The sequence below is a fragment of the Lytechinus pictus genome, chromosome 5 (assembly GCF_037042905.1).
Source record: "Lytechinus pictus isolate F3 Inbred chromosome 5, Lp3.0, whole genome shotgun sequence".
In the NCBI taxonomy this organism is placed as follows: domain Eukaryota; kingdom Metazoa; phylum Echinodermata; class Echinoidea; order Temnopleuroida; family Toxopneustidae; genus Lytechinus; species Lytechinus pictus.
In genome coordinates, this window is record NC_087249.1 from 20,118,806 (window position 1) to 20,145,242 (window position 26,437).

At 35.1% G+C, this 26,437-nt stretch overlaps 2 protein-coding genes across 3 annotated transcripts in view; one reads left to right on the top strand and one right to left on the bottom strand.

Annotated features, from left to right (window-relative positions):
* LOC129260414 (degenerin deg-1-like) lies at nucleotides 1-22,408 on the top strand. 2 transcript variants are annotated; one of them, XM_064099967.1, is made up of 12 exons: nucleotides 1-403; nucleotides 730-930; nucleotides 1,543-1,753; nucleotides 3,436-3,548; nucleotides 5,121-5,284; nucleotides 8,905-9,103; nucleotides 10,492-10,564; nucleotides 11,336-11,393; nucleotides 12,426-12,499; nucleotides 18,825-18,900; nucleotides 19,470-19,616; nucleotides 21,209-22,408. In XM_064099967.1, exons 1-12 carry the CDS (start codon nucleotides 25-27, stop codon nucleotides 21,218-21,220), a joined length of 1,707 nt encoding a protein of 568 aa, XP_063956037.1. In that variant the 5' UTR covers nucleotides 1-24; the 3' UTR covers nucleotides 21,221-22,408. The 2 variants fall into 2 exon arrangements, with proteins under 2 accessions (XP_063956037.1, XP_054754371.2); XM_054898396.2 differs by lacking the exon at nucleotides 21,209-22,408 and having other exon boundaries at nucleotides 19,470-19,718.
* LOC135154158 (angiopoietin-1 receptor-like) overlaps nucleotides 21,406-26,437 on the bottom strand; it is a 15,660-nt gene continuing 10,628 nt past the window's right edge. Inside the window, exons 6-12 of the mRNA XM_064099444.1 lie at nucleotides 25,392-25,427; nucleotides 24,586-24,789; nucleotides 24,127-24,441; nucleotides 23,722-23,795; nucleotides 22,977-23,217; nucleotides 22,576-22,681; nucleotides 21,406-21,703 (exon numbers count right to left, since the gene is read on the bottom strand). Of these exons, the coding sequence (XP_063955514.1) occupies nucleotides 21,406-21,703; nucleotides 22,576-22,681; nucleotides 22,977-23,217; nucleotides 23,722-23,795; nucleotides 24,127-24,441; nucleotides 24,586-24,789; nucleotides 25,392-25,427 (1,274 nt within the window). The remainder of the gene's footprint in view (nucleotides 21,704-22,575; nucleotides 22,682-22,976; nucleotides 23,218-23,721; nucleotides 23,796-24,126; nucleotides 24,442-24,585; nucleotides 24,790-25,391; nucleotides 25,428-26,437) is intronic.

The window sequence follows — 26,437 nt, forward strand, 5'->3', positions numbered from 1 at the left end:
ACATACGAGAAACAAGACATCGCCATGCATAACCTACCCAAAGACCAAAGCGCGACCCCGGAGGATATGGCCAATTATTCGGAGAGAGCATATGCAATATCAGACAACGACGAGTATAAGAAGGTAGGAAGTCGGAGAATCGTCGACGAGTTCGTCGATAACGCGACCACGCATGGGATTCCTCGAGTTCTAAACTCGTCCCGGCCATCGCACTCCCGTTTGTTCTGGTGCGCCGTCACCTTGATCTTCATAGGGGCTTTTCTCTACCAGGGTACGATGCTCATCATCTCCTTCATCGGTCGACCAACTACTACAAAAATCTCTCTTGTCACCGAACCAAGGCTCGAATTCCCTGCAGTCACTATTTGTAATCTGAACATGCTGCGGCGGTCAAAACTAAAGGGTAATTTAGCTTTAGTTTGCCTGAAGATGTTATGTGTCGGAAGCTAGAATAAAGTTCATTAAATTGGGCTGTAAAAACGTCGCCTGAGACAACGTTCATTTATGCTTTAGTAATGTATCGATGGCAATTTAGTTATATCATTACTGATAGAGAATTTGTTAGAATGTTCATATGTGATTTTTAATCGGTCCTAATATCATTCGGAAGACTAAAAGTGCAAGACTCCTTGACAACAGTTGGGATAAAATAATCGTAATATTCGGTTAGTGTGGATTAAGTACCAAACAAGATCACGATGTACTGATGTAATAATCGTTTACTATTAGGTACCCGCTTCGAGAAACTGGCAGCTCTAGATAGAGATCACAATGTTGACGGAATTGGATTTGATGATTCTGACTATGATTGGTTCTTTGAAAGTTCTGAAGTTTCTCCATCACCAGGAGGAGAAACAGCAACAACAGATGCAGAACTTTCTTCGCCTGCTGGTCGGCGTCGTCGAGCACTCAGCGCCGATTACTCCCATGGTAAGTAATCTCCTGCCGTTGCATACTGTGTAAACTATTCTTTCTTAATATTTTTACATTTTGTATTCAGAGTTTAAGTAAGTGATACATTATCGGTCCGTTCTCATGGTTCTGGAGTATTAAGAGGCACAAGGTTATAGACAGTCCATGCCAATAATAACTAAGATAGCGGTTATGTGACTGCGTCTTCAACTTGGCGGTTTTAGGAAAATCAACTCCGGAGCAACTGCTGATATTACCCCCTTCCAACACTTCACAGCGGAAGCCCCTGCCAACAATATTTTGACGTCGATGGCTTTTCTGGTTATTCGTCAAATAAAAGTTTTTTCTCCCAAAGAGTGGCACCTGGTTCCTGATATGCGGTGCCCCGATTTGTTGCCCCGGCCTCGCGTAAGTCCCTTCCCACAAACATGACAAAACACATTTGTGTCTCAGTCATGTCAGTATTAGTATTAACGATCGACCAGGAGGGTCACCACTCAAACAAGAACATATATCAGCATGATTCAAAAACTTCTCATTGGCTTTGTTTAATATCACATTTGCTGATGATTTGTAAATTTGCATAAAGATAAAATGATAGCCTATCCCCTTTCTTGGATGTTTTCCTAGACTCCATGGACGATGAATATAATTTCGACGAATTCAGACAAGTCGAGGACCCAGATGACTGGGACGCCTTATACAATATTTCTAAAACAAGTGACTTCAGTAACTTCAAGAACCTTGTCAATCCGACTGCACAGGAGATACGTGAACTTGGACATCGGGCAAATGATTTTATTCTCCAGTGCGCCTTCGATACAGAGCCATGTAGCTTTAAGTAAGTATATAATCGTACTTACACCAAATATGCCAAATTGAATTAAAGAACATTACAGAAAGATAATGACTTTGTTCAACTGAAACACAAATGTGATTATGGAAATAGGTATCATTATAATCGTGAGAGATTTTGGGCTTTGTTGTCGAACTGCCAAGTTTTTGCAACCCATCTAAAATTATTGATAATACTGAGAATGATGCTGATGATATGATAATGGTGATGCTGATGATGATGGTGATGATGATGATGAATACGAAATTAGTTGATTCAGGTCTGACTTTAATTAAATAATTTATACCGGTACAATTTTTAATTTTGAAATGCGTGTTCTTTACTTTTACACCATGGTATACAAGACGAGATCAAATAACAGCTAGATTGCCCTATGCATCCACAAGCTTATGGCTTCAGTATTCTGAATACATTTACTTAGCTTTACTTTTCGCATGTTGGATACCCATTTGATATAACTATACATGGTTCATGTTTGGAGTACGTAAATTCACAATTGCTTTTTGTCCGCTAAACCAGTTCTTGGACATGTTTCATAAGGAATTACAAATATAATAAATTGACATTATGGCAACTACCACCGTAACAGGTCTCAGCAGCCAGTCATAATCAAGTTTTTCATGGTAGTTACAATAATGACAAAGTTACAATAGTTGAATATGTGACCTACTACCCCAAAGTCACCAAAAAAGTCGCCAGGTAAGGTTCTCTGTAAATAGCCAGAATAGTACTTAAGTCTCCAAAAACCAAAAATTACAAAAATATTTATCTGAAATTGCAATTCTTCTTCTTCATACTGTTAAAATTTGAAGTCGTGAAGTTGAATTAAAGAAAAGATACAAGACAAAGAGTTTCTTACTTTTTCGGGCTGCTTGGAAGTTTCACGGAGATTACACAGTATGCACACCTCATGCTTGAGTGAACCCTAAATCTCAAACCCTGTTGTCTCCTTATTTTTTAAGCTCTTGCTGAATTTCCTCTGCATTCAATCAAGTACTTGTAATGGTTATTGTTGGTCAATTTTAACATATCATATATATCATTTTAAAGATTAGGAAATGAATTTTCAAGCTCAATAAAAAATTTCAATATTCATTTTGGTCGACATATATGGTTGGTTTTGGGGTGGCAGGTCACATATAGTCTTTATGAAACGGGCCCCAAAGATAAAATAAATCAAATTTACTTTATATGGATGTCTTCTTAAAATTCTAAATTACTTATAATGCAATGACGATGGTCATGTTATTCTGTCATAATCATAGTCTGTCATAATTACGCATATTTTTCATAATTTTAAATTCGCGATTGTGAAGACATTTCGACGGTTTTCTGACAAAAGGTTGGTAATAAAAGTAAGCGGATGTTGATGGTGTGCATACCCCCCAAAACGTTTTCAAGATGCTTTATTCTATTTCATCTCAATGTATATGTTTTTGATGGATGATTTCGTGACAAGCAATATGATTAAAAGAAAAGACGATAATTAAACTGATTTAGAGATGTTTGGATTAAGCTGTTAACATGAAAGTCACAAATAATATGCAGAGCTAAATCAACGAGATGAGAACGTAATCAAGATGAACTAAAAGAAATGTGGCCACTTGCAAGTAATGATGGAACATTGTTTTGAATGATTTCTTTTCTCGATCTCTTGTCTTTTTCAGAAATTTCAGTGTCATTCAGAACGCTGAGTACGGAAACTGTTTCGTGTTCAATAATGCTCATAAACTTAGGAGAAGAAGGCGTAAAACCACATCAAGAACAGGATCTCAATATGGTAAACCTGATTTTATAGGAAACAATGAATAGAAATATTATGTCTTAAGATGGATATGATGGATATGATGATTATAATGATAATAACAATAATGAATATTATAGTAATAATAACAATTATTATTATTATTGCTTATTATTTGTACTGCGCTTTTCCCATTAGGCCCAAAGCGCTTACAATGAATTAATTAAATGTAATATTTTAAAAACTACAAAGTATGAAAGAGATGAGTTTTTAATGACTTTTTAAAAATTGCTAATGTTGGAGACTGTCTAATTATTAGTGGCAGGTCGTTCCAGGATTTTGAAGCCGACACCGTAACAGTTCTGTCACCAGCTAATGTACGAGTTAATGAATATGTGAGGCGAAGGTGATCACTGGCCGACCTAAGTGCTCTAAGTGCCTAAGTAGAGGCCGCAACAAAAAAAAAATCAGTTTTCTTGTCATTTACTTTTAGCTTGTTCACTATCATCCACTGTCTTATATCTGATATACAATTCTGGAGTTTAACCAGTGCATTATTGAGAGCTCCAGGAGTCTTCGGATCAAAAGAAACATATAATTGTATGTCGTCAGCATAAAAATGATAATTGATACAGTGATTTCGGATGATATCACCAACTGGAAGAGTATATATTGAGTAACCTATAAGTCTGACTATTGACCCCTGAGGGAGTCCAAATTCTAGAGTTATGGGATTTGACAATGTGCCATCAATATCAACTTGCGAAGTCCATCCAGACAGGTATGATTGGAACCAGGATAAGACTGTAGACCTAATGCCTATTCTATTGAATAACCGAGATATGAAAATGTTATGATCTATTGTATCAAACGCGGCAGATAAATCTAACAGCACCATAAAAACTACATTATTTGAGTCGAGAGAAAACATGATGTCATTTTTTAATTTGATCAGAGCTGACTCGGTGCTGTGACCTGGACTATAGGCAGATTGGAGAGGATCATAAATATTATTAGATTCAATATGATCAGCTAGTTGAGTACATGCCGCCTTCTCGATGAGTTTACCTAGAAATGTTAAGTTTGAGACCGGTCTATAATTACTGATGTCATCTACATCCAACCAATAATTTACATCCAACAATAATGATAATAATATACTACTAATAAAAACGATAGTAATTATGATAATTACAACATAATATGAAAAAAGATAAATGAAATTAAAATACTGAATATAGTAATAAAGATAGATCTTACACTATGCAGTATAATATGATCCATCCCCTTGTCTCGATATTTCTTACTCCGTTATAACCTCTGAACCAACGAGTGTTTTTTTTTCACAAGCGTTATGCTTACGCATGATTAACTAGAATATGGCTAGTCAAATAGGTTTGCCAATATTATAATTCAACACGTATTTCCTGTTATCATTATTATGAAAAATAGAATTGAGTGACATTGATCAAAGATTATCAAACAAATAATAACGTTTTTCTCAAACTATTTGTAATAACAGCATCCATTTTGGCCCTTCATATATGTATTTTCTTCGTTTGTAAAGTCATTCAAAAGGTCATGCGTTTTGTTCTTAAATGTCCCCAGGACTTCATCTGACATTGATGGTAGAACAACCGGAATACGTTGGTGTCATAAGCCCTAATTCCGGAGTGAAGGTTGCCATCAATGACGCGCGCATCTATGCCTTCCCCGAGGATGACGGGATCGCAGCAGCGCCTGGATTCGCGACCTCAATCGGAATCACAAAGGTATTGATATTATGTTTACAAAGTATAGTTCAGAAAATGTGCCAAACTTTTGTTAGATTAGTTGTATTTTCTCTTCATTCTACATTCCATATCAATATAAATTGTTGACACATAGCTCCATTAGAACTGATAATGGTGATATAAGCATTGTAAAATTTTCTGTAAAATTTCAATCTTTACATTATTTGAAATGAATGATATACATATAAACGAATGGATGCCTGACATTGTCGTATTCGAGGGTGCTGATTCCAAATGTAAATGATGCCACTCGTGTAACCTTGAGGCTTGAGCATTTTCCGCAAATAAGATTCCTCAAAATATGCAAATTACCTGTGGAGAATAAAGAAACACAAACACAATGCACACAAATTGATATAAAACGTATGTAATTTTGACGCAGGAGTAAAATGCTGACAGAAAACATTATTTTGTACATTTTTTTCCCTGATATTCAAAATGGCCACCATAAACCCCTGTATACTCCAGTATGTACAATATGAATGGGGAAAATTTTCCTGTGAAAGTGAGCTCTAAACTGGAAATAGGCCTAGTTGTGAACTATGAACGAAGTAACGTCTGAAAACATAATTACTTACGAAATACATAATTTCTTATGTCTTTTGATATTCAAAATAGCCGTCATCATGGTCATTGGGCCTAACAATATTCTGCAATGGGAATGGGGACAAACAAAAAATCACGAGAGTGAACACTAAAATGCATGTCATTGTAATAAACGAATTACATACTGACGAAAACATGATTGTTAACGAAATATATTATTTCATATAATGTGATAATAGTGTGTTTTTTATATTCAAAATGGCCGCCAAAGCCCCTAACAGTATTATGGAGCCAAATGAGGACAAGAAATTCACAGGAGTGAGCAATAAAATTCGTGTATTTGTGATCAATAAGTAGAATACTGTCTCAAAAACATAATTGGTAACGAAATATATCATTCTGGTGTCATATTTGTGTTAAATACTGTATTTTTAATTTCAAAATGGCCGCCATAGTATTATACTATTATTTACAATGCCACCAGGAAACAAATTTTTCACAGGGCTAGCACCACATAAATGCATGTAATTGTGATAAATGAGTAAATAAGCCTGTTCACGGTTGTAAACTGCGCACGAGCAGAAAAAGGTCATTGGAGACAACCATGAAGGTGGTTTTCAAATTCACTGACATAGGCATTTGTGATTTGATGATTATTCATGTATTCCTTTCAAAATATTTATCACATCCAAGCTGAAGAGTAATAAATAGAGCCTTCATAATCACTGGTATTTGACAGTAGCCTAAACAATAGTCAAATGTGCCAATGGCAGACAATAAAACAGATTTCCAAACTTTATCCCTGAAGTACTATTCTAGTCACCTGGTCTATACAATGCCTTTTGTTCTTAGAATTTGAATACTCTACCGGTAAAGCTTACGCAATATCTACATTTGAAAATGATAGTGCTTATCCTAATAAAAAATAACAAAGGTCATTTGAGAAAAGTTGATCATGAGCTAACCGTGAACTGGCTTATTATTGTCTGACAACATGATTTCTAACACGATATATAATTACTTCTACCAGGTAGGTGATAAATACGGTATTTTATAATTCAAAATGGCCGCTTAGGGCCCTCACAGGATTATGTACAATGCGAATGCGGAAGAATAATTTTAACAGAACTTGAACTTGTTGAATGGGGTGAAAAAATTTGTCTGAAAACGTGATTTCTACCGAAATATATCTGATGCAATTTAGGTGGTAAATGCTGCATTTTAAAATTCAGAATGGCCGCCATATGCCCTTTTGTAAAAATCATTTGTCCCCATCCAGATTGTGCAAAATACGATAAGGGCATATGGCGGCCATTTTTCAATTTCAAAATGCAGCATTTATCACCTAAATGACATAAGGTATGATAGATTTTGTCAGAAATAATGTTTTGAGACAAAGTTACGCTTATAAAACACAATTATATGCAATTAAAGGTCAAGTAAAGCCAAATTTTGTCAAAATTATCTATCCCCCTTTACAATGTACATAATAGGCCTACTTTTAGGGCCTATATGGCGGCCATTTTGAATTCCAAAATATAGCATTAATTAAGTACATGCCAAAGGAAATGATATATCTCATTAGAGATCATGTTGTCAGATATTTTTCACTAATATATCACAATTATAGGCATTTTATAGTCAAGCAAGTCCAAATATAGATTTTTGTCTCCTTTTATATTGTACATAATTTCAGGGGGTCTATGGAAGCCATTTTGAATATCAAAATACATAGTATGAGAAATGAAATATTTTGTTAATAAAAATGTTTTCAGACAGTATTCCACTCATAGATCACTATCACCTGCACTTTTATTGCTCTTTTTAAATTTATCTTTCCCCCAATCATATTCTACATCAGTATTCGGGGGTCTATGACGGCCATTTTGAATCTCAAGAAAATAAATATTTTGTCAATATCATATTTTCACTCCTAAAAAACAATTACAGTCATTTTATAGTCACTGTGGGTAATTGCATATTTTGGCGGGGATATTGGATTTTGTCGATTTAGGAAAATGCTCAAGGTTACGAAAGTGGCAAAATTCATATTCGGAACCAGCACCTCCAATTGACAAGAAACCATAATATATATATATATATATATATATATATATATATATATATATATATATATATATATATCACTGGCGGATCCAGGAGGCGCACAGCTGGCCCGTGCCCCCACAATTAAAATTAGTAATGTAAAAATGCCGTTAAAACCGAAGTGTGCCCCCCTCCCCAAAAGTGAAGACTTTTTTTTTTTGCTTGTCAAATTTTTCCTCGGGGAAATTTGCCTCCCCCTTAGAAAATCATGGATCCGCCCCTGATATATTTTATATATATATATAACTAAGTAATGCTGATGATAATGCTTTGATTGCTAATCAAGTTTTTATTATTCACTCGAATTTTCGACGGTCCTCCGTCTTCTTCAGGAGTTTACAATTTTACAATTTATATACATAAAGTTTGGTCCATTCTTATGAATTTGATTGGATACTATTCAACATGGAACGTATTCAATATAAATCGTGAATGATAAAACAAACTTAACAAGAACTCGGAATTATTTATGTCAAGATTGGTGTTATTAGGTGATGGTTTTTTAGGCTCAATTATTAATTTCCTATCACCAACCTCCAACCTAATAAGAGAGTGTTTTTTTTGGTCAAATATATTTGTCCAAATCACATTGACAGCTCATCGACTGCAGTGTGTATATTGGGACACGTCTCAGGAACAACTTGGTTTTAAGTTTGGTATACGACTCTTTTTTCACAGTGGTAACTGCGCATGAGCAGTAAAAGGTCATTTGAGATTTACCATCGGTCTAACTGTAAATTGACTTTCTGTGCTGATGTGAAAAAACAGACTGACAATTAAACTATACCAACAAGTAAACACCTAGCTAGAAATCACCAAATGAATATATATCCTAATACATTTACTTATTAAGAAAGCATTTCTACCGTGCACTAAGTATCAAAATCTCTAATACTACTGTATTCGAAGTCGAACTTATATGCCATCTCCCATTTTGTTCTCAACAGACCTCCATATCTCGCCTCGAAAATCCCTACGGCGACTGCATTTCTGAGCATGCGTCCTTCTACCAACCAGAAAAATATGATTTTTCCCAGCGTTCCTGTGCGAAGATGTGTCTTCAGAAAATCCTGCAATCTGACTGCTCATGCGTCACAGATCTTCTCGTCAATGATACTCTGTGTCAGTTCAATAATGACAAACAAGGTATTAGATCCTTCCCCTCTTTTTTTATCTATTTTTTGAAATGTACAATATCCATGCTGACATTTACATCTATACATTTTTTTCAATTTTACATAGGAAAGGGCCTCATTCCTTCTTTTTTTTCTTAGTCATGATTCGCTAATTTATATTATTATTTTATTATGCATTCAGTAAAGGGATACCTCTACTTCTGGAGGAGAAATATACTTTTGATAATATTATATCCGTATGTGCAATTTACAATAACAATTATTATGCTCGCTTATATAGCGGTTAACACTTTTATCAGAAGTCTCTTCGATAAGCGTTCTACAGTAATGCAGCATATTCACCCTGGCTTTAGCAGAGCAGCTGTTACGCGCGCTGAGTTTCAAGGAAAAAAATCCTACCAGGGACCATTCACCTCACCTGGGTTGAGTGCAGCAAAATGTGGATGTCTTGTTGAACGAAAACACGCCATGGCTTGGGATCGAAATCCCTCAGATTGAAAGACGAGAGTCATAACCCCTATAGACCACGATGCTCCCATTCATTTAACATAAAATTTTTATAACAGATAACGTTTTATGTAAATAATAAAATCAAACCAGAAGCTAGTATGGGTTGCATGTATTGTTGGACTTTATTTACGCTTTTTATTACAAAGGCACTTAAGATGAACGGATACATAAGGATAGTTGGAAAGGGAAGAAACAAATATTAGTTCTTATAAATGACTAATAGTTTTATTCTTTTTGTCCTGGGAAAAGTGGCAAACTCAAAGGAGACCGTCGGTTATTATTACTGACGATCTACAAATTATAAAATAAGATATTCAATCATGAAGATCATCCAAACATAAAGGTGTCTTTTGCTCCCGACAAGACAAGAAGCAATGAAGTGAGAGCGTTTTAAAAACGAATAAAGGATGTAAATTGAAATCTACAATATAGGATAAGCAACATCTAGCAATAACCAGAATACACGAAATCACAATGATTGGTTTTTCTTTATGTAGTATGCTTGAATAAATACAGTATTCATGCCGTTATGCATGTTTAGGATGACAATGAAAATAATGCTAGTAAAAAACAATCTAATCTAAAGTATAATTTCCGAAATTGATTCAGGTTTTATCCTCGTTCGCACCAAACTTCACGTTCATAATAGGTAAGCAAATCAGTATTTTACAGACTTTTACAGTGAATGCTGCTGATACTGCTAAGAAGTATTAAAAATGACAGGAAAATATTCTATTTTGCAGTGATCAAAAAGACGTAATCGAATTCACAAACGTTGTTTGTGTCTGTCTGGTGTTTACTACAAAAACATCAAACCTATATCAAAATATCAATATAATGTCCTATATATTCATCTTCTAATTTTTTTTCATCTTGTTTTCTTTCCAGTAAATTGCAGGAAACGAATCTTTAAAGCCTTCTTGAAAAACAAACTCAAATGTGATTGTACAAACCCTTGCAAGTAAGTGTACTTAAGGCCCATTAACAAACGTTTTATGGATCGACTTTCTACCCTCCACATGATTCGTTATTCATTTCACATGGAACAACATGGCGGATCTACGGGGGGGGGGGGGGGTAACACTCCCCCCCCTTCCCTTTGGGCTGCCCATCAAAAGAAATTAATGACCAATATTGTGGAGCCAACCCCTTTTATTGTGCTTTTCTTTTCTCCGGACCAAAATGACCTTCATTTAAAAGTAAAACTTTTTTATTATTTGCTTGTCAAAAAGTTCTCGGTACGAAATGACCTTCTTTTGATAGTGAAACTTTATTTTATTTTATCATTTTATTACATTTTTTTGTTTGGGGGGAAGTTGTCAAAATCTCTCGCTTAAACCCCCTCCTTGTAAAAAAAAAAGCGAGATCCGCCCTTATTTTGAGATGAATTTTGGAAATATATTGGTTCTGTCTCCCAATTTTCAGCCCTTCTAAGCATCATTTTATAACGTCAATTTCATGTTATCATGATGTTCACATTTATCACGTAGGAAATCTAGAGCTTAATCCACCCTTAGTCACACAAAACAGTTGATTTACTCCTCATCACAACTTTTGAAACTCACTTTCTGATTATTTTGTTTCCATTTGCAGTCATTTTTATTATACGTCACATTTTTCGCTATCCAACTCAGTCTATGAAAAAAACGACAGCTGATAACCCACACTGGTCATACATACTGTGACACTCACCTGACTTATTAGGTTTCATATCTAATATTGTCTTTTTCAGAGAAATTGTATTCAAACCAAGGATATCAGTATCAAGATGGCCTGCTGCAAGATTTGAGGTTAGTTATTATCGCATGAAATAATGCGTATGGACGTGTAGAGTATGATGAGTTACATAATGTTTGCACTTCTTTTTTGTTTCACATACATTGCTGTAGGTCGGTTACACCTAATGTTTCGTTATTATGATACACTGATGGATATAATTTTCTTTCTTTCAGTTGAAAAGAAAGAAAATGTTGAATAATATGTAACCAAGTCGCTAACGTTAAATGGTCACATCCCTCACCTCACATGCACACTCCACAGTCACATACGCGTGTATTTTTTTTTTTTTAGTTACCATTAATGCATATAGCATTTCCATTTATTTGAAAGCAGGATAAAAGAACATTGTAGATTAAATGACTTGCACACGGGCATGGCTGCCGCGGCCGGGGATCGAACCCCGGACTTTTTCATGTATAGCCAGGCGCCTTAGACCACTCGTCCACGGCACCTCCACACACAGTGTGTACGCACACACCCCAGAAGCGGATCTAGAGGGGGGGTTGGGGGGGGTTGCAACCCCCCAAAAAAAAAATCCGGGGACCATTTTTTTAAATCTTATCTTTTTTTTTAAACTTGTAATTTTATTTTATTCTATTTCTATGTATTTATTTTTCAAAAATTTTCCCTACTGTGGGAGGGGGGACACCCCCTCCCACACCCTCCCCCCTCGCTCGCTTGGACTCGGTCGCTACGCTCCCTCGCATACCACCCCAACCCCCCCTTTATAAAAAGCTGGATCCGCCCCTGCACCCGCACCCACACACACGCGCGCGCTCACCGATCCATGTAAAGATATCGCCATGTGTAATACACATAGAGGCCTACAGCATACACGGCATAGCATCGTGTGATTGCAGCAACTGTGTCCCTATACCGTTGATGATCAGTTAATGGTACCACAACCAGTATAAGCATGTATCAGAATGAGAATGGTCTCCTTTCATCCAAAAATAATAATTTTGTGACCCCGCCCCCCCCCCCTAGTCTGGAAAAATCCAAATATATTTTTGAAACAAGTCTTTCTTTTATACATGTTACAGGGTCATCTGTATGACAGGTTGTCCGTAATCAACAGAAAAGCTGCGAGAATTCTCACCAACGGGGCACAATCGAGGTATGGCACCACAAAGTGTAGTACAGTGTTTATTTATCTATCTTTCTTCAGAAACAAAGAAAATTACATATTCTATAATACATTGTATCTTGACTGGCAAAACGTAAATAAATGTGGGGTGATCAGACGAAGCATATCTTGTAAATAAGCTTAGTTATTGTCAGTGGCGTACCTACGGGGGACACGTGCCCCCCCCCCCCCCCCCAATCGGCTGGCCAAAAAAAAAACGGGGAAAAGGAGAAAAAGAGGGAGAAAAGAAGAGAAACGTAGTGGGAAAGAAGAAATTATTGTTCATTATAGTTATAATTATAATTATGTTATGTTATGTTACATAAGAATCGTTTTTTTTTTTCATAACTTCATGAAACATAATTTGCTCAGGGCCTATGTCTTCATTGTTCTTGGTGCTCGCTGTTTAACGAGATATATAATCCTGTTGTACTAAAACCTCCGGTTTCAAGTCAATATACACCAAATATATTTCCTCGCACTTCGAGTTATTATTGTTTTATGTAGTGACATATGCTTCTTTTTCATGACTACTTAAAGTGATTGCCCAAATTTAAGGTCTTAATATAAAACATTTCATGTCCGTGCTTACGTTCGCATTAGTGAATTGGGATATACGACTGTTCTTCATGAATTCCTAAAAGCAGTCCTTAAAATATCCCTTTTTCTAATCTGAATATCAAAAATTTTCAGCTCGCGCTTAGCGCTCGGATCATTTGGTTAGTGAAATATGTATGGTCTTAGTGAATTCCTACAAACAAGCCTTAAGGCGACCGCACACCTTACGATTGGTCTGCGACCCGATTTCAGAATAAAATGTAGTAGAATTTGATGCTAATATTGAGACTTGGAATAGCTTACTGTAATGTTCTAAATCATCGTACGAATACCTATGTTCAAATCTGTGACTATGCTATCATCCTCCTTAGAATAAAAGCGAATTTAATATCTAGTCGTAATGACGTCATAGCAGTCGTACGATCGGCTACGATTTGAAACTAATTTGGCTTTTACTCCAAAATAAAGGCTTGCAATCTTTCAAAATTGTTATATTAGTATTCTTTCGATTGATTTTAACCTCAAATAAAATGATATGTTCCATTCCCATTTTCAGAAAATGAGCAAAATGCGATTTGTTCAAAAATCGGATCGCGAACAGTCGTAAGGTGTGCGGTGGCCTTTAGAATGCTCTTCTTCAGGTCTGAATTTCCTAAATTTTCAGCTCGGGCTTCGCGCTCGCAATATTTGATTAGTGAGATGCGTAGGTAAGATGCGTATGTTAATCATGATTATGAAATAGGTGTATTATTTCAAGCATCGCGATTGGCCAATACGCGTCACATGACATCCAACTTATTTGGTGCACTGCACGGCAGTGGAAAAGGTGCGCAAAGAAAATTGACATTGCACGCTCAAGCAAACCAATGCGGTAGAAGTCCCGGAAGAAGTCCAACAAAATTTACTGTAACTTTTTAAGAATTTGTTTCTGTGTTGCTATTTTATAAAACTAATAATGCACTTGCTCTGTCGTGCGTAAAAGTAAATGCAGAGAGAGCTCGGTTTCGGTTGGTCACAAACGCAAATTCTGCAAGAATAAAAACTACAACTAAAAATCTGGCCAGGAAGGCTGTGCCGATAAAGATGCGCAGAAGAAACACTTTCAAATTAAACAAAGAAAAACAATTAACACTCGAAACTCTAAAAAATTGAAAGTAGCGCATCTCAATGTTCGAAGTTTGTTTGATAAACTAGATGAAATCAATTATCATTTGAAAACTATGGAAATCGATATATTATGTCTATCAGAGACATGGTTGAACAAAAAAATTACTAGTGAAATTGTGAAAATTCAAGGATACTCCCTCTACCGTCGTGATAGAGATGATGGCCGTCGAGGCGGCGGTGTTTGTATCTATGTAAAGAGTACCCTGACATGCATCGAAAGAGATGATCTTACTGACAGTTCTTTAGAAGCCATCTGGCTAGAAATTCAAGGCCTGAAATTTGCCAAATTACTAATTTGTTGTATATATAGACCTCCAGACACAAATGCAGCTTATTTTGAGAAAATCACAGAAAACTTTGAAAAAGCAAATAACATGAATATGGAATTACTTATTCTTGGTGACTTGAATGTAGATTATAAACTTGATGAATCCCTTCATGATAATCCTGTTCATTGTCTAGAGAATCTATTCTTGTTAACGCAATTGGTCACTAAGCCAACGAGAGTTACTACCAAATCAGCAACCTGTATTGATCACATCTTGAGCTCAATCCCAGAAAAACATGTTCAAACTGATGTACTGAATATATCACTGAGTGATCATTATCTTATTTATACTGTGATTGACTTAAAAAATACAAAAGAAATTCATAAATCGAAACGCTTTCGAGATTTCAAACATTTTGATGAAGATCAATTTTTAGAAGAGATAAAAACAAGTAATATTTTCAACTTACCTAATGAAAGCTCACAGGCTTTGTCATTGTTATGGAACTCTTGGAAAGAAACATTCTTGAAAATAAGCGATAAATATGCACCTTTCAAAGAAGTAAGGGTAAAAGATCGTTACTGCCCTTGGATTACTTCGGATATCATCCAGCTCATGTATAAGCGTGACCATTTAAAGAGTAAAGCCGATTTAACTAAATCTCAAGATGATCATTATGAATTTGTTAAATGCAAGAATTACTTAAACAGAATTCAAAACGAAAGAAAATGTGCTTATTTCAATGATATCTCCAGGAAATATAGTTATAATGGTAAGAAATTATGGAAAGAAATGCAACAAGTTACAGGCAAGTCTAAAAATGATAATTCATCATCCTGCTGTATAGATAGTGACAAAATGAATGATTATTTTGTCAATGTTGGTAAAAGTATATCCCAATCTTTTCCTCAAAATGTGTGTGTAAATTGGAAAAATCCCTCCTGTATTTACAAATTTGAAATAGAATATTTAAAAGAGGAGAAAGTCCTTAAACATTTAATTCATTTAGATAAAACAAGTAATATTGATGTACTAGGATTTGATTCAAGATTACTTCAAATAGCAGCACCATATATTCATCAATCCTTAACCCAAATTTTTAATCTAAGTATAAAATGTGGCGATGTACCAGAAGATTGGAAATTGGCAAGAACAACTCCAATCTATAAAGGGAAAGGCCCAAGGAATGAAGAAGCAAATTATCGCCCAATATCTGTACTTAGTCATATCTCTAAAATAATAGAAAAGGAAATTCAAGAGCAATTGCTCCGATATCTCCTTAAACACAATCTCATCAATACTGAACAGCATGCGTTCCTACCACACCTCTCAACGACTACGTGTCTCCACAGAGTCATTGATGAATTCCTTGATGCATTTAATGAAAAAGAAAAAATAGGAGCATGTTTTTTAGATATATCGAAATGTTTCGATTGTGTAGACCATGAGATTCTACTATTTAAGATGCAACAATATGGTATAGTAGGAAATATGCTTAAGTGGTTCACATGTTACCTTAAAAATAGAAATCAGGTTGTTTTTTCACAAGGAAAGCTTTCTGCCAGGAAAGAACTTTCTGTAGGGGTACCTCAAGGGGGAGTTCTTGCTCCCACGCTTTTCTTGCTGTTTATAAATGATATATCACAATCAACTAAGTCTGGTGTTATAGCAATTTATGCTGATGATGTTATTATATTTGAGACTGGTAAAGATGTTGAGACAATAATTTCAAAATTGCAATCAAATATGGATTCTCTTAATGACTGGTATAAACTTAACCATTTAAAGATAAATGTCGACAAAACAAAATGTATGTTTTTAAAAACACGCTCCCATGAAGTAATGAAAATATTTATTGATGGGACTGAAAATGGGCAAGTTAAGTCAATTCGTAATTTAGGTGTTTTAATACATGAAAATCTTAAATGGGACATTCACGTCAATAACTTATGCAAATCCATTGGATTCAAGATCCGTTCCCTTGGAAAATTAAGAAAATTTTTAAGTCCTTCATTACTAAACACCCTTTATAAATTTACAATACAACCTTGCATCGATTATGGACTACCTATTTGGGGAAATACTACTGATAAAAACAAAAGCAAAATTTATAGATTGCAAAAAAGAGCTGCACGTTACATAACTGGAAACTTTTATCAAAATATTTCTCTTAAAACACTTGTAAAAAACCTATCCTGGACTGATATGGATGAACGAAAAGAATACTTTCTTGCCACACAAATGTTTAAATGTATACATGGATTAGCCCCTCCCCAACTTTGTAATGACATTGAAATGGTATGTGACCGACATAATTACCATACAAGAAATAATGATAGCCTTAACGTAGTTGCACCCGTTGTTCACCTTTCAATTGTCAAACAAGCTTTCAGATTTTCCGGTGCCAAACGATGGAACGACATACCCCATAATATTCAAAATGCACAAACTATCGAAACATTTAAATTGATTTATAAGAAGTTTTATTTCAATAATTAATATTATATGCTTTTTGTTCCATTTTACTTTATTTTTCTCGTTTTGAATTGTGTTAATGATTTGGGATATCAAATATGTTGGAACGAATAATTGTTTATGTAATATAATTCGTACTCTTAGTAAATAAGCTTTCATTACTTAACTTGGCGATATTTATTTTGTAAAATTTTATACTTAAGTCTAGTATGATATGCTCAATGATAATTATATCCTTAATTTCCTTCATTAAATTTTGTTGAATTTTGTATTTACCATGTCAATGATATCATACATCTTAATTTATATTTCACAGCTATTGTTTTGTTTACAGGATAGTTTTCACATTTCGTCAATTAAAAAAAAATGAATACAGTACTAGTCACCATTCTTTGAATCACTATTGCCTGTTTCGGCCGGAGAGCAATGGATTTGGTCCACTGATCATGCTGATTCTATTGTTCTCTGGCTGAGGCAGGTAGTGCTGAGTCTGGGAGTTGTGACTGGTAGTGTATTTTATCTCTAAACAATTTTGTATTAATGATAATTCTGATTTTAAATGTTATTGAATTCACTCATTACTGTACATTACCCAAGTTACTCTTTTATCTATTATGTATATATTGTTTTTTTATGTTAACAGGACCAGGCTGAAAAACAGTTAATCTGAGCCTGTTATCCTGTATAAAGATATTTTAATAAATAAATAAATTATTCAGATGGTGCACACTGGGCACTCGCCGCCAGTGGCTCGTGCACAGTGCGGCACCTATCTAAAGAAACCTCGCGTGCTCTGCATTTCCACTAACGCACTCGGCTGCATGCATTATTTGTATATTACTATTACTGCAAGTGTTTCATGTGTTTAGATGTAATTCTAACAAAATCAGCAAGCACTTGGCACTCGCATTAGATGACTTTGGTGAGATATGTATGCTCTTAATAGATTCCTAAAATATAGTCCTTAAAATGTCTCTCTTTTTAGTTAATATATACAAACATTTCAGCTCACATTGTTTGTTTAGCGAGACAATTACGTATCATGATTAGAGAATTTTGCTTATAATGTCCCTTTTTAGGTCTGAATATCAAAAATTATCAGCTCGCGCTTCGCGCTCGCATTATTTGATCAGTGACATTCGTATCCGTTTAATGGCACTGTCTTTAAGATGTCTCTATAAGGTCAGTATACTTAGCAACTGAGCGCGCTTCGCGCGCTCACTAAGTGACTCAAAAATTTTGCTGGTGTCCCCCCAATGCCGTGACCCACAGTACGCTACTGGTTATTGTATCTGCTACTTTCTTCAAATACATATAGCATGTATAGAGCGATAGACGGGCAAACGTACTTGTAAGGGGCATGATGATTATGTACTAGATAAACCTTTAAAAAAAATTTTGGTTATAATTTCAGCTACCATTTATCTGGCCAAGACCAAATATCTCGCCGTTACGGTATTAAACATAAGTTCGTTTCTTAATGAAACTTGTGTATCTGAAATGAATGTATTGTCATTTTCACTCTACATTCGTGGATTAATTTCAATAGATGAGACCAGAGTATATTCTTCGGGTTACCTACTTACCTAGGCACTTCAGACAAATAGGTGGTAGAGGAAGGAAAACTAGTAAAATGATCAGAGGACGAGAAGAATATAGACTAGTAAGAATATTTGATGCGGGCAAAGGGGCGTTACGAAGAACCACTATCTACTATCACTGAATTATAAATCAACAACTTTTACATAGGTTTATTTTCGCCTGTTTTCCGGGAATATTATATCATGTTAATATAAGTGATTGGGTTAACTTGTTTATCCTGCTCATTTTTTTTCTCACTTTTTCAGAAATAATCTTGTCCGCCTGTCAGTGTTTTTTGAAGAGCTCAACTTTGAACAGGTCACGGAATCCCCTTTGATAACGGTAGGTATACGTTTTATTATGCTCAATACCCCAATTAAAACGTTTTCTGCTACACTAATCGCCACATTCATACAAATATATAAGTGAAAATCAAAGGGATGTTACATTTTCGAAATTTCAAATAAACTACCTCTGATGGAGCGAGAGGCACGCCATATTTGCAGTGTTTAATATCTGAAAGATTATTAATGCATTTAATGACGTTGCCCAGTTAAACAAAATATGCAAAAAGTAATATGGGTTCATGTTCTTTATATCTTTCTATCGAGCTTTGCAATTATTAAGACATGAATTCTTTATCAAAATTAGCTAAATATGCCTATACAAAGTTAAACCATGAGACGACAAGCCAATCTATAAAATTATGTGCAATATTAATTTTGTAAGCCATGAATTTCATCACTCTCAGATACATTCAGTGATGGCTCGAAGAAAAAGAAGAAAGTTCGTTCGCATTATTACAACTCTACCATTACAATGTCCTTTTCTACATGTATTTGGAGGGCGGGCTTGAAAAATATTAGGTTAAATTGTTATTGATCAATATTGTCTCTGTTGTCTGTCAACAGGTTGAATCACTTTTTGGAGGTGTAGGTGGATTATTGGGTCTCTACGTTGGCATGTCTTTTATATCAATAATCGAGATATTGGTCTTCATTTCCGAACTGATTCGCTCTTTCTGCTGCCCGAAGGGTTATTCCTCAAACAAGACCAAGGTGACTGTTCGCTAGATCTGTCTTTGATGGCTTAAGACATTTCGGGTTTATTCGGCAAGCATTACATGCTATGAACTTGATCCAATGCCTATCTACCACGGTGAATGGCGTCCGTCAGTTTTGTATGTTAATAATTTTAATTGCGTCCGAGAATAAACTTCTGCATTTTGTTTGGTCACACATCAAACGCAACTCCAATAATCAAACGAATTTTGATTTTAAAGTGATTGGTTAACATTGGTTTGACTTTTAAAAAATTTTAGCTAGAAGGTCACACTTGTCACCTGTATCTGTGATATGTTACAAAAATGAAGCCCAGAAAAAATTGCGTTCGGAAATCATTATTTAGTGCTTCAAAATTTGAAATATAAAGTGACCGAAAACACCATCTTAATTTCATCCCATACACTTATGTGTTCTATTTAGGTGTCTATTAGACGCCTATTTACAAAATCGGGGTTTGCCTTGTAGTTTTAGCTTTTCATTCTCAATAATGGTTGTTTTCAGGGTTTATTAGTTCAAATACATGCACTTGTACACATGTTTCATCTTGGTTTGAGAATTTTTTAAATCGGCAGCTCACAAAGTTAAACAATACCTTTAACGAATGAAAACCATGTATTAGGGACTGGCTCTTGATTATTTGAGTTGCCTTTAAGAGCATCTGCAACGGGCCCGTGTCAGTCAATCGGGTGCCGAGGTTTCTTGGTATAAATTCTTGACTATTCTGACTTTTGAAATCTGGGGGATACGCTATCATAAAACATGGTCCGTAGCTTGCCTGGTTCTGTCAGCTTCAGTCTGGGACGATTTAATTTATTATGTACATCGTTGCTTAAAAATCGATTTAAATGGATTCAACTTTAGAGAGACCATCAACCATCATCATTCAACCATCCGTAAATCCGCAAAAAGTGTAAAGAGATTAAATATACTATTCCAATGCATGTAGATGGTCATTGGGTGCATAATCATTTTCACAAGATTAATCACATCTTAATATCATTGTTATATATGAAGTGATGAGAGCAGTTTTCAGTGTTATGGCCTGTACCAAATATTTTGTGCAGATAACTGTATTTTCTATAATGGTGGTGAGTGTTTTTTTTACATTTACCTTTTAATAACAACCTTTATTCGTCATTGACTAGATCAAAAGCAAATATCTTTATGTGACGAATTTAGATAAATTCTTTCTCATGTCATCACATGTAGACCCTCATTCATTTTTTTTTGGGGGGGGGTGAAATTTCATGAAAACTAGCGTGTCTGAGATTCACATCTACTGTAGATGCCTTCCATATTACGTAACAAGATGTCTAAGTTCTCTTAACTATAATTACAATTTTTAGTTATCTGTTATGCAAGGATATTGGAATATTATTTTTGTGCTCTCCTTTTCTGGCCATTTACGTCTACATCGTTCTGTAATACATTTTATTATAATATCTAGTTAATATTATTTAATGGAATGTACAAACTGGCATTTCAAAGTGGAACACTCGAGAGTAAGATTATTGTATTATAGAAGCAAAAGCAGTAGGCTATTCCGTTTCGCGTCGGTAATGATATGATTTACTTTGTGTTTTCAGGGAAATAGGTGATTGTTTCTATTTTAAAAAAAAATCTACGCGTGGCTTCACGTGCATCAAATTTAAACATTTCAAAAGTAGAAGTCATCGTTCCGGGAAAAAATCCTAGTCCATGAACTTAGAGCAAGACAGGCTTCGAGGAACCGTCCACCATGCAGTTAACCGAAGGGCACTAACCTGTGACGTTTTCCTTACATTTACCACTCGTTGGGCTCTGACGACTGAGCAGTAGAGGACTTATTTTGCTCCAAGAAATATTTTCTACCAACAGGACCTTTTGGAACATTCACATAATCCTTCGAATCCTTGTTACGGTTCTCCGGTTGGCATGCCTTTACACGAAGTTCTTGGTAACCGGATTCATTGTCGGATACTCGTTCATAGATTGCAAGGTCAGTGTAAGTATCCGTTTCCGGGATAATGGTTTGTGTTGGGGTTTGTGGGTTGGTCATAGCATAATTTTCTTGCGTTGGTGATCCGATGTTACATAAACGTCTGTAAGAAATAGATAGATACATAAATACATAAATAAATAAATAAATAAATAAATAAATAAATAAATAAATAAATAAATAAATAGATAAATGGTATTAATAGGCCTAACCATAACTCGGCGTCAACGAAGTAAACATGGTAAATAAATAAAGTGTATCCTTTTGTTTTACTTGGATTGTGGTTTAGCAATCAATGGTTAATTACCACAGTCTTGCCTTTTTTATTAATTGCGTTTTATTAATATCAATTGAATCTTTCAGATTTGAGGTCGAGAGTTATAATTATGCGTTTTCCTTCTTAATTTATTTCTTAATCCAATTATGTATAATTTTTCTTAATGTCTTTTTTGTTACTTTTTATATTTTAGATAACTCAAGTGTTTGTTTTTTAATTGATATGCTGTTTTTGTCTTTAAGACTCCATATTGTCTTCGTCCATATCTAGCTGTACTTTATTTTTTTCCTATAATTTTATATTCACCTATCTTTTCTGTATAGTTTCATGTTTTTTGTGTGATTTAAATGTTCATGAATTTATGTTTTGCTTCTTTAATTCATGAGGACCCCCCTCGGTAGACCAGCAGCACCATGACTGATGCGACTGAGTAGGGCCATCCCCCGTTTTTATTTGTAAATCCACATGTATTATTGTAAACTATGTGTATTGTTATTTGATTTTATCGGAAATAAATTTAATTCAATTCAATATCATTTTTACTTTCGATTTTACTTTTATGTATATCTAACATTTTATTTCATGGTCTATGTCTATATGCTTTTATGTTACGTTATACTTTCGATTTACTAAGTTTATTTTGATTTTATTTTCAAACCGAATATAATTCATTAAAGAAAAAACAAATATTTGTTTACCTTCTGAGAGAGAGGAGCGGGATCAAGACGACACAGAATAGAACAATGGCTACAGGGACGATACTGGTTAAGAGAACAGTTGGTAAGGAGTACTTCCAAGGATTTTCTGGAGGGTTTTAAAATGTTTCCAATAAGAGTATGTACAACTATTGGGATGTTTCTCTTACCTTTATTTGACAACTATTAGACACGCCATTAGCGGTTTGATATATCGTACAAATGAGAAGCATAATCGTTACACGTTGAGTGAAAATGTAAATAAACTTTTTTTTTAATACTTTTATAGAACCATCATAGGATTCATAGCATGCTCATGTTACCATATTTCACAATTTCACTTGGGATGTATCATAACCACAATTTTATTACATTTATTATCAATTAAAACAAAGAGTGCTTACCCTTTCCAGCAACTAAAGACTCTAATTGTTGACTCCTTGGACCTTCCCCATCTCGATTCATCATAGAAGCAGAGAGCACATACCTCGTATTAAGATCCAGTACAGTCAAGGTGTAACCGTCAGACGCGCTAATATGAGCGTCAGTGTATCCAGCCTGAGTTGACGCAGATCTAACGGCTTCCCAGTAGATTCTTACACCTGTGTACCCACTTCGACAATTGGCGTTGGCAGATGGCGGATTCTTGAAATAATATTTTACAGAGAAAGAACAAAGGAAGAATAAACGCTGCTGAAAAACTACGTTATTGTTTTATTGGGAGAACATTGCCTATGTAACAACTACAGTTCTATAATTCAAAGGATATGAAATGATTAAAATGATAAGCCCTCGTCATTACCCGACGTAGTAAATTTTGGCCGTTGTTGGAGGGAAGCTCCTTTTTTTAAGCCAACATAGGATATTTACAAATTCCTTAACCCAGCGCCAATCCACAAAGCACCCGTCTCAAAAATGACTGCTGAGTGATTGGCGCTTGGTTATTCCAGAGCCATGAATAGAGATAGTTCGGCCTACCCGGTTAAAATGGGTTACCAACATGGCACAATTTCTTTTAAATTAGCCTTTCCTAACAAGTATTATGCGCCATGTTGGTAACCAGTGAAACCAGATTGACCAAATTCTCTCTGGCTCGGGGTGATTCAATTTATTTTCTTGTTTTAGTCAAACTTTTTATATACTACCTACCTGCCACGTGAGTAGAATGGTTCCTGGAAGTTTGGATGGAGAAATAGATAACGACATTGGTATTCCAGAAGGAGCTATGTTATTAAATGAAAAATAAAATCAAAACAGGAATTTAAAGTCTCAAAAATGAATCCATTGACAAAATGTTTTAAGAACAGAAGTTAAAACATCAAAAGTAAGTGCTGGGTTGGGAACATGCATAATTGTAATTGTTGCTTCGGTGCTTAGGATAAATTTATTTTAAAAGAAGGACAACTAATGTAACTATAATGTGATCTTGGAAGTAAAACAAGAATTTAAAAGTTACCTCAATAATCATACTTGCTTTTCATTGCAAATCAGTAAGTAAATACCAGCAAAGTCTGGTACATAGACTAGGCAGCCTAGGAAGACTATAAAACTTACATAAACACTTCGTTCTATTTCGAACATCCAGTCTGGTTCCTTGGCCACCTGGTCCAGGCCTCACCGCTGCCACACCAAAGACATAGTCCGTATCAGGATTTAGACCAGCCACTGTTGCGGATGGTTCTAGGAGCTCAGTCTTGACCAGTTCTTGAAAGTCATGTGACAGGGAACTGGTCATCCTGTAGAAGACTCTATACCTCACGAGAGGAGGATCACCTACATCCGTTGTAGCATTCCATGGGTGCCATACCAGGTAAACGGAGTCATTGGTCGATCTGCTCACAACAGGTGGACTCGGAATCTCGGGTGGAACTTTGGTCAAAATGAATTACACACATTTTGATTATTAAAGACACACCTTTCGACAAATGTTGTATCCGTAACAAGTGAACCTTAACATCGCTCGAGAGTAAAGTATTAAAACAATCAACAATTAAGGCTTCAAATGGTACTTACTGAAAGGATCATCAGCCAATAAATCCTCAGTCCTGTAGCGGCTGACATCGAAGAGAGTGCAGTAAAACAGTTCCTGTCCGACCACATCAACCAAAAATCTAGCTTCTTGAACGCGATTCTTTGCACCTTTTTCATCTGGAGTGATGTTTATCTTGTTGAATGTTTGATTGCCGAGTTTTCTGTAGAGCTCGAAGACTGGTTGTGCTGTAGAGATTAGATTTGCAGTCCTTTCGAGTGTACAAGAGAACCGGGAGGACTCTCCCCTGTTGGTTTTTTCGTACGCCAAGGTAAATGCTTTAGAAATGAAAGAAGTTACATAAATTCGGGGTTTTTTTTTTCATGTGTGGGTTGTACGTGCGGTGTGTTAGAATGGATCGTGTTCGGGTGATCAGATGAGTGGTGAAATTATTTGACAATATAAATATTGCAATGACTCAAAGGTCAGTGCTATCCGATAAAGATGAAAGGATTTAACAAGATTTTATTAAACAGCTTCATGAAGACGCCAACAATAACCTTTTACAAAATAAAACAAATGATTAGGCCTACATTAGTTTTGAGCAATAACCAAATATTTAAAGTACTATGGTTTGAAATTTTAAAGCGGTGGAATCAATGGTGACAAGATCGAATGTGCATTTTAAAATACCCATTATCAATATTTTTTCTGGGGGAGAGTATTTTGGCTATTTTCGATATCCAGTTATTAACTATTATTAAAATTGTCTATGCATATACAATTGAATACCTTGAATTTGTAATGGTGTTTTTTTTTTCTTAAGAGTAATAATAGTCATGATACTCACAGTTGCAATTTGGTCCATAACGTCCGATTTGGCATTCTGGAAAAGAAATTTAACATATGAAGAATTGTAAACAGTCATGCATGCTTTAATTATTTTATAAATTATGCAAATTTCTGAATTTTGATTTCTATGGGGATGATACCTTTGTCATCCTTATACCTATTAATATAAGACAAAAAACAATATCAAAAAGTTGTTAATCTTTAAATGAAAACACTTTAAATAGGATTTGAATAAGAGGAAAATCGACTACCATCTTATCCTGAACATATTTTTTTTTTTACACAAAGCGTTATGTATAACACAGTACTCATGATTTATATGCTGATAACAGTCACGACGTGATTTATTCATTCCTACTCAAAATATTTAAATGCAGCATTTTATTATCCGTCGCGTTTTGAATTACCACACGCTATACACACAATTTATATTAACTAGTTTCATAATTGCGAAAGAGAAAATAAAAGCAAGGCTTCATTGAAGAATAGAAATTGCATACGGAAGTGTATCCCAAAGTAAGTTCTTTGCATTTTGAAATCCACTTATTGACCGTGGTGACCGCAAACTCTAGTAAACTTGGTACAGTATTCTTTTGTGTTTTCCTGTAATCATGGTAACTGTCTGTCAATCAGTCGAGTCACTGGTTGAAAGATAATGGAAGACAAAATGAAAATGATGGCTTAAATACTGGATGACCAACTTCCCCTTTTTTGAGATGATGCAACATCGAATAAAACAAGCTTCCTTGTCCTCTTGATTAAAATTCATTTTGTTTCAATTTCAAGTTTACAGATTCCACATTACATGAACATGCATTGCCAAGAATAGTAGGAATTGAATATAGAGGAATAAGGCAACATTCTGTACGGTGTAGAGTTTCCAGGTCATGATGGATAGGGATCTTCGTTAAAGTGCAAAGCATTTTATGCCCTCGTTGATTTATGACACAACTACCAGTTTACATTACTTAAAAAGAGCCAACTATTCCTTAACAAAAATATCACTTGGGAATGAAAGAAATGTGTAAGCATTGCATAAAATGT